The sequence below is a fragment of the Microtus ochrogaster genome, chromosome 5 (assembly GCF_000317375.1).
Source record: "Microtus ochrogaster isolate Prairie Vole_2 chromosome 5, MicOch1.0, whole genome shotgun sequence".
In the NCBI taxonomy this organism is placed as follows: Eukaryota; Metazoa; Chordata; class Mammalia; order Rodentia; family Cricetidae; genus Microtus; species Microtus ochrogaster.
In genome coordinates, this window is record NC_022012.1 from 86,421,508 (window position 1) to 86,430,909 (window position 9,402).

At 49.7% G+C, this 9,402-nt stretch overlaps 1 protein-coding gene across 2 annotated transcripts in view; it reads left to right on the forward strand.

Moving 5' to 3' along the window:
* The window catches only part of Glb1 (galactosidase beta 1), a 74,422-nt gene that overhangs the window by 11,413 nt on the left and 53,607 nt on the right, over positions 1 to 9,402 (forward strand). The window contains exons 2-3 of one of the 2 annotated variants that reach the window (XM_005348039.3): positions 5,041 to 5,210; positions 8,873 to 9,023. In XM_005348039.3, coding sequence (XP_005348096.1) covers positions 5,041 to 5,210; positions 8,873 to 9,023 — 321 coding nt within the window. Of the gene's footprint in view, positions 1 to 5,040; positions 5,211 to 8,832; positions 9,024 to 9,402 lie in introns of those variants that run through there. The other variant, XM_026779258.1, reaches the window with a different exon arrangement.

Sequence of the window (9,402 nt, forward strand, 5' to 3'; positions counted from 1 at the left end):
TGCCATTGTCTGGAGAGCAGATGTTTGGACTGGGTGCCATTGTCTGGAGAGCAGATGTTTGGACTCGGTGCCATTGTCTGGAGAGCAGATGTTTGGACTCGGTGCCTATGGTGACATTTCACATTCAAACCGTAACAGATGTCCTAACAGTCATAGCCTCATGTGACACAGAGCCGGGCGGTGACTGTGGCCCTGTGGCAGGAGAGGGTGAGTCACACAGACTGCTTTTGTGCCTATTGAGGGACAAAATGATTCCTGTGTGGTCAACCAACCAAGTGCTGGAGGCCATGGTCTCTGCTCTTACGATAACCCTGTGGTACCTGCTCTCGGAGACATGCTTTGTTATGAATAGCCCACTGTTGTCCACCAAGATGCTTATGTTATTGGCACGGTCCCACGGGTAGGTCAGATGGGATTCGATGGAGATAACCTTTAAACCTTGGTGGAGGAGAACCTGGTAGCTCTTCAGGAGTGTCGTCTCCTCCAGGTTTATCTTAAGGAAGAGTAAGTTCTGGAACTCTCACTGGATCCATAAAAGCCCCTGTACATGGCGAGGATTCTAGTAGCTGTTGATAAGGAAAATCATTCCAGTTTGGTCCCAGTTTGCATTCAGACAAGGGAAATAACGGTAGGACACGCTCTCTACTTCTGGAAGCCGCTGTGTGAAGGACCTGGGCCTTCTGGAAGTGACAAGGGGGATTGAAGGTGTGTCACATTTCCTAGTGTAAGTGTTGGCCTAAACTGTGCGGACAGTATTCCTGAGGCCTGGGTGCGCTCTTTCCTGAGGACACAGCTAGGTACCCTAAGTCTCATTATTTAGGGCTTGTGCTAGTAGTCACACTGTAGGGTCCTTCCTTCAGAGGATACACACACACACACACACACACACACACACACCTTTAGCCACTGTGTTAGGAAACCGAGTCAAAGCTGAGAACTGGAAAAGGCATCTCAATTTTCTAGCGGCGGACATCAGCCCTTTCCTATCTCACTGCATGGGACACTGTGACTTCCAAGCCGTTGCTTAGGATCACTACTGGAAATTGTATCCCTTGGCTTGATGTTTATGATGGTCCCCCTTGATAATGCTGCCATCTTGGCATCCCCAGCAGTAGAGAGGGCTGTTGACAGGAGTTTCTGTCCCACCTGGTCCTGGAGCTGTTCAGTCCCAAATAAACACACAGAGGCTTATTAATTATAAAATGTTTGACCTATTGCTCAGGCTTATTATTAACTAGCTCTTACAACTTAAATGAACCCATAATTCTTATCTATGTTTAGCCATGTGGCTTGGTACCTTTTCTTGCTTCCTCTGTGTCTGACTTAGGAGTGTGTCTCAGCCTTTCTTTTTCCTAGAATTCCCCTAGTCTGGTCACTCCACCTATACTTCCTGCCTGACTTCTGGCCAATCAGCATTTTAGTATACCAATATGAGTAACAAATCTTTACAGAGTGCAGGGAGCCCATTGTCACAGCCATTCATCTGTCATCACTCATCTTTTGAAGACGCCGCCATGGGGACTCCAAGGTTACCAAAGCCCTCCTCACTGATGTCCTCACTGGCGGCACATCTCTGGGTCTCCTGAGGCCTACGGTTTATATAGTCACCCAGTGGGGTCTCTCATGTCCATCTTTACATTGCTCCCTCCCCGAACCATCACTTCCTAAGGGTCATAGGATCTCCTGGCATCTCCCCTCCCTTCCTGCAGGCTGCTGTCATGGACCAGTGGCTCACATGGTCCATGATCCATTGTGTCCAAGAAACCATTTCTTGAGCTTAGAGATCAGAGCCAAGGTGCTATGGCTCAGGGCAGATCCTCCTTGCCAGTATCCTCTACCAGGGCACTGTGTCCTTTGCCCCTCCAGATTCATTCCCAGTGTCCCACCATGCTTAAACCCTCCGCCTTGCTTTTCTGGTTGGAGGTGAGGGTCTCTGTAGACACCCATCACAGAAGTGTGTATCACTCAAAGACTGCCCTGAACCCATCCGTCCCTCTCTTTAGAGCTTCCAAACCTGCTAACCAAGCCAGCCAGGCTTGTGGTCTCTCCAGTTCCTGGTAAACCAGAAGAACTAAGCCGCGTACCAGCTCCTGCATGAGGAAATTCTTCCACAGGCAGAGCGCTGGCTGTGCAAGCCTGATGACCTGAGTTCAATCCCACAACCCACGGAGAGGAGGAGGGAGAGAACTCCACAGTTGTCCTCTGATCTCCTCGTGAGTGCTGTGGCACATACACAACACCATGCGTGTTACTCATGCACACACACACACATACACAAGATTTAAAAATAAACATGCCAAATCCTGCGCCCCCCCCCAACCTGGGCCTCATCTGTCCAGCATAGGTGAGGAGCATGGCATGCCTTTGGGGGGTCTCCTTGCTCACCCACTAAACACTAGCTGTAAGGTCTGGTTGCTAGTTGGTACCTGTAAAAGCTCCAGATGCTGACCCACAACCCATGTCTAGGTGTATTTGTTACAGTTTTCTTTGCTCAGACAGAGGAAATTTAAGGGATTATTTTTGGCTCACAGTGTGAGGGTGCAGTCCATCGTGTTGGGGAGGCAAGATGGCGGAGTGTGGAGCGCCGGTCACATTGTGTCCACGGTGGAAAGCAAGAGATGGATGCCAGTGCTCAGCTCAGTTGGCTCAAGATGGCAGAGTGTGGAGTGCTGTTCACATTGTGTCCACAGTGGAAAGCAAGAAATGGATGCAGGTGCTCAGCTCAGTTGGCTCAAGATGGCGGAGTGTGGAGCGCTGGTCACATTGTGTCCACAGTGGAAAGCAAGAGATGGATGCCGGTGCTCAGCTCAGTTGGCTCAAGATTGCAGGAGTGTGGAGTGCCGGTCACATTGTGTCCACAGTGGAAAGCAAGAAACAGATGCCGGTGCTCAGCTCAGTTACTCCTTTTTCTTCAGCCAGGGACCCCAGCCCATGGCATAGCGCCACCCACAGAGCGGGTCTCCCATACCTACTTAAAATTTACCGGAAACACCCTTGCAGACATACTGTAAAAAGACACCGTGACCGAGTCAACTTATAAAAACTTTTAATTGGGGGCTGTTTAGCGTTTGAGAGGGTCAGAGTTCACGATGATGGCAGGGAGCACGGCAACAGGCAGGCAGACATGGTGCTGGAACAGTAGCGGAGAGCTTACATCTGATCCCCAGAGAGAGCTGCTAGGAAGGCTTGGGCTTTAGAAACCTCAGTGGCCACTCCTAGTGGCACACCTCCTCCAACAAGGCCATGCCTCTCCCAGAGAGGCCAGACAGCCTCCAACAAGGCCACGTTTTCCTAGTGACACACCTCTTCCAGCAAGGCCACACCTCATCATCTTTTCTAAACAACTCTGGGGACCAAGCATTCAAACATTTGAGACCATGGAGCCCATCCTCATCCAACCACCACACTTACCGCAGAGGTCTCTTTTTGGTGATTCTAAATTCCACTAAGCTGACAGTCAAGGTCCCATGAGGCCATTCCTGGTACCACTTGTCCTGATCCTCTGAAAACAGAACCTGAAACAAAGGTTTGGGGCAGGTAGCTTGAGAATCCAAACAGGAGCACAGGAATGAGAGGGGCAGGGAAGGAAGGGAAAGGCCGTGAGAGCCCAGATTCTGGAGGTCAGCCAGTCTGCCTGCTGCTTAGGCCCACACTTCTGTAAGTCCCCAGTTAACTCCGCAGTCCTGGGTCTGTGTGCCTTTTTCTTCAGCCTCCTGGTGCTTGTGACTGGGTCCTGTACACCAGGGATGAGCTTTTCCAGAGCAATTGCCTCTCTGCTCAGTTTCAGCTTCAGTAGCAGTAAAGCGGTCATGGTTGTGTCTACCTACATCACACGTCATAATTCCACGTGAAGTGCACAGCCCCGCCTAGACAGTGCTCCTAAGTCATCACTGATTTGACCTTCGTGAGTCTAGCAGAGAGCTAGACCTGAGGGAGAGACGTTCTTACAGTCCAGCCATCCAGCTGACAAATCAATGGAGCGCTCGATCCAGGACTCGGTGCCCTCACGGTTGCTTCCAGATGGCTTCCAAAGCTACCGTAGGCTATGATGCTAGCTTAAAGGTGCATGTGGCAGCTTGTCAGTACTGGGGGGACAGTAGTCTGATGGCTCCTGGTAACCTTGACTGCGGGAGTTCCTGTTGCCCGTTGCTACCTGTCTTTGTCCACCAGGGTGCAGTGTTCCACTTTGCCTGACATCTCCTGAAGTGAACCCCAAACTGGGTTCCTTGAACTGTCGACTCCTTATTTGACATTTCAGCCAGTGGGGTGTGTGTGTGTGTGTAATGCTTCATGGTGTAACAAGCATTTTGGGATTAATGCTGTGCTGTGTGCAGCGCACTGTTTTCTGTTCTTGTGAAAAGGCGCTGACTGACTCCGACCCTTCCCCCCATTCAGATCAATTCACCTACAGCTTTAAACATCTTGCTTTAACGTTCCTGTCCTCTGATTCCCTGGTAGTTATGGCTGAGATGTAGACCTGGAGAAGACAGTTGCTCGGGTCACTCCGGGACTCAGAACGGCAGCTAGGAGGGGGTTTCATGGATCTGTTGCTTTGTTTGTCTGAGAGAGGGTCTCATGTAGCCCAGGCTGACCTCAAATTCTGTACGTAGTCAAGGGTCACTGAACTCCTGATCCTCTTGCCTCCGCTTCTCCGTCACTGCACCCCAGCACCTGATCCATCCATTCTTAGACTTTTCTGAATGGATCTTGGTGATCCCAGTGGCATGGCTGTTAGCGTCTGTGTGCACACCTCTGTCTCGCTGCTCACAAACATCACAGAGGATACAGTCTCTGCTCTAGAACATCTATGGGCTCCAGATTTTAGGAGTAGAGCCACAATGGGAGATGGCCTCCTCAGTGACTCAACCCGTCACCCCGTGTGCTTGGCTGAGCAGTGGCTTGCTTGCTACCCCAGAGACTGGCAGGATGTACTGAGACATTATGTCACTGAAACAGACAGAAAGCCACCTGCCCCCACCCACAGCTCCGCTTCTGAAGTAAAGGTCCTCATTTTCATGGGGTCCCTTCCTTCTCCTGCAGAATGTCTCCCAGAGGACGTTTGAGCTCGACTATAGCCATGACCGCTTCCTTAAGGATGGACTGCCATTCCGCTACATCTCAGGGAGCATCCACTACTTCCGGATACCCCGCTTCTACTGGGAGGACCGGCTGCTGAAGATGAAGATGGCTGGGCTGAATGCCATCCAAATGTAAGGAAGGGCGTCCGGCTGAGACGCTAATGCTCACACCTCGCTTTATTTCTCCCTTATCAGCGATTCCATTGCTCAGAAGTAGGAGGGAGCCCTGTGTGGATTTCTGCGGGGCTTGTCACAAGCTCAACTGACCTTTTTTCAGAGAACGAACCATTTCTCACTTAAACTTTGTCATCAGAAATCATAAAGTAGAAATCAACTTGAAAAGGCAAAGATGGGGGGCCCGGAGAATGGCTCAAAAGGTACAGCTGTCTACTGGCCAATTTGACAGGCTGAGTTTGATCCTGGGGACCTACATGGTGGAAGAGAAGAACAGACTCGTGCAGGGTGTTGCCTGATCTGCACATGTACACATACAATATACACACCTACACACACACATACACACACATACATACACACACACACATACACACACACCTACATACACACACACACCTACACACACACACACACACACCTACACACACACACACACACTCCAATAATAGAGAGGTTGAAGGTGTGATACAATGAACTCTTGGAAAGCGCAGGGCACTTTTGAAAGAGTGGTTCTCTTACATCATATTCCTGTTTATAGCTCATAAAACTTAAATTTCTGCCAAGGTCATTGGTCAGAGGCCCATCAAGGAGCCAAACATGAGGGAGTTTGGAGGCAGCCGTAGCTGCTTTGGGTGTAGGGGAGTAAGCTTTGTGCTTAGGTTATTGGAACCTAGCTTGCCTTACTGGGTTAACCTTTTGAGTCCGGGCTGTGGGTTCACGCCCACAGGCCTGTCTCCGTCCCCTCTGATGCTATGAAATGACCGACTGGGAGGGAAGCTGAGGCAGCTGACCACTCTGGTTTTTATAAGCTGATATGGATTACTGATACCATCTTTAAAGATAGAGAAAGCCTTAGCTGGTTTAGTAGATACCCAGGGGGAGTCCCACTTTCCTGTTTCTGTGGCCACTGGCAGAATGAATCCAAGTTCACTTACAGAGGTTGACACGCTGAGTTCTAATGGGCTGTGGCTGATTGTTCTGGGGCTATAGGATGCGCATGGCGCTCACTGACAGGAGTTGTGCGCTGAGAATGAATGGTTCACCTGCAAGTGTGTATCTCTACCGAATTTGGGGGAGCCGGTTGAGTTTGGGTCCTTTTACTTCCTGGCCCCAGTATTCCTGACACAAATCTTTTGTCTTCTTGCAGTGGTTGGAGATTTTTCTGTGGTTTGGTTTCAGTGCTGAGAGTCAAATTTAGGCTTCACACATGGTGGGCACATTGCCACTAGACTACTAGGTCTCTAGACTGAGTAGGGGGGGTTGTTTTGTTTCCTTGGTATGAATGTTTTGTATGCATGTATGTCTATGTAGCATGTGCATGCAGTGCCCACAGAGGCCAGAAGAGGGAACCAGATCCCCTGGAACTGTAGTTACAGATAGTTGTGGAGGCCATGTAGGTGGGAACCAAGCCTGGATTCTCTGAAAAAGCAAGTACTTTTAACCACTGTGTCATTGACCAACAACCCTCCTCCCTCCATACACACTTTTAGAGATAAGAACAATGGGCTTTATGTGGATGCAGTTGTCCACACGTTGGTGCCATTCTATAATATGAAGGGCCTGTTTGTTGGGGTTTCTGTCCTGCCCAGTTCCCAAAGTCGTTAGGTCCCAAAGAAAATCACACAGAGGTCTCCATAAGTTATAAACTGATTGGCCCATTAGCTCAGGCTTTGTATTAGCTCTTATAACTTACATTAGCCCATTATTCTTATGTGTATTGGCCACATGGCTCAGTACCTTTTTCAGTGGCGTGGTCACATCTTGCTTCTTCTGTGTCTGGACAGGACTGCGGAGAGAGCTTCCCTCTTCCCAGAATTCTCCTGTTCTCATTGACTGCCTCTACTTCCTGTCTGGTTGTCCTGCCTATACTTCCTGCCTGGCTACTAGCCAATCAGTGTTTATTTAAAACATAATTGACAGAATATAGACAATTGTCCTGCACCACTCCTGCTGTCCTGGAACTCTCTATGTTGACCAGGCTGGCCTTGAACTCACAGAGATCCACCTGCCTGTGACTCCTGGCTCCCAGGATTAAAGGTCAGTGCCCCATTATGCCAACCATTTCTTTGTTTATTTATAGATATTTCTCATATTACTTTAGCATGATAATTAGGGCTCTTGTGTTTGTGGTGATATTTTGTTTTTGCTTTAACAAATAAAGCTTGCCTAAAGAGTGCAGAGCTCGTCACTAGGTAGCCATGGAGGCCAGGCAGCGGTAGCGCACACCTTTAATTCCAGTGATCCACCTTTAATTCCAGTGATCGAGGAGAAGCAGGCAATCTCTGTGAGTTCAAGGCCACCCTGGGCTACACAACCCTGAACAAACAGTCTAAAAGAGAAACAGAGCCAAGCAGTAGCGGCTCACACCCTTAATCCCAGCACTAGGGAGTTTGAGATGGGAAGGGATATGGCTGGGCGGAGAGAGGAATATAAGGTGGGAGGAGACAGGAGCTCAGGATTCAGTGTGAGGTTTCATGGAGACGACATTGAGTCTGAGGATTCCTGGGACAGGACACCCCACTCGGTCTGAGGATTTCATAGAGGTAAGAACTAGTGGCTGGCCGCTCTGCTTCTCTGATCTTTCGGCTTTCACGCCCTGATATCTGACTCTGGGTTTTTATTAAGACCGATTAGAATTCGCAATACATATATTTTGTTTTTCTCAGCAAAGTTTTCAGTGTGATAGACGATATTTTCCTTTTCTGTCAGTTTCTATATAGATTGTTCTCATAAAGGGCTGTGTTGGCTCTCCATGTTAGAGCATGTCCCTGGCATGCTCAAAGGCTGTGTTCGATTCTCAGGATGACAAAGTAGCCAGATACAAAGTGAAGCCAAAGGAGAATTGGATGAGGTATACAGAGCTGGCCAAGAATGCCACCTGAAAAAAAATCCATCTGGGCAGATGAAGCTGGTGAATCCCATTCATGTCCCTGAATGGGAGTGGTTGTCTCTGAATAAAGTTCATCATGTGTAGCCCTGCCAGACCACAACAAACAAAATCTACAAGTTCATCTCTATTTCCACGATCTTCCCCGATCACCAGTCTGTAAGCAAAGGAGACTAGAAGACGTCATGAGTGGCCCCGTGGTTCATCTCCAGTGTGACCCAGAGGGCATGCACCTGCCTCTTGCTTTAGGTCAAGTTCTGTCTCCCACCCAGGTATTAACCCGGCCCGGCTCTGCTTAGCTTCCGAGATCAGAGTCAATCTGACACTCTGGTGTGTATTGCCACAAACTGGCTATTGGTTTTCAGTAATGCTCCCACTTATTTTTAGAAAAGTTTTTTTCTTTATTACACCTTAATTTACTTTGTGTGTGTGTGTGTGTGTGTGTGTGCGCGCGCGCGTGTATGCACATGTGTGTAAGTGTGGGCTGCAGCATGTCTTTGGAGGGCAGAGGACAAAGTGTAGAAGCTGACACTCTCCTTCCATCATGTGGGTTCCAGGATTGAACACCTGGGGTCAGGTTGGCAGCAACACCTTTTCCCATGACCCTTTGCGGGGGCCAGTGATTCACCTTGCGCCTGTGTTGTCAAATGGTCCTACAGCCTAGGCTCCCCTTGCCTTCTTCCCGCTCAGCTGCCACCTGTGAGGATTTGGGCTGTGCGTGTCTTCATAGGTATGTGCCCTGGAACTTTCATGAACCCCGGCCAGGACAATACGAGTTTTCTGGGGACCACGATGTGGAGTATTTCATTCACCTGGCTCACGAACTGGGGCTCCTGGTGATCCTGAGGCCCGGGCCCTACATCTGTGCAGAGTGGGACATGGTGAGTGTGTTAACGTGGGGCTCTGCCTGCCTGGAGGGTGTTGGTAAGGCAGGAGTGGCGGTGGCGGTGGGGGCTGGGCAAAGCAGATGAAAGCAATCTGTGGTTCAAAGACTGGAGCTTGTGGTGCGGGGCCTCTGCAGGTGTCTGTTCCTTTAGAGAGGTGCCAGACAGAGAAGAGCAGGCTTGAGCCAGTTCTCCTCTTGGCCAGTCACATAAGCTGGTTTCCTGTCAGAGGCCTGGAGTGGATCCTCTTTGTCTGCCTCGTGGACTAGTTAAGAAATTAAGAGAAAGCCGGGCGGTGGTGGCGCACGCCTTTAATCCCAGCACTCGGGAGGCAGAGGCAGGCGGATCTCTGTGAGTTCGAGACCAGCCAGGTCTA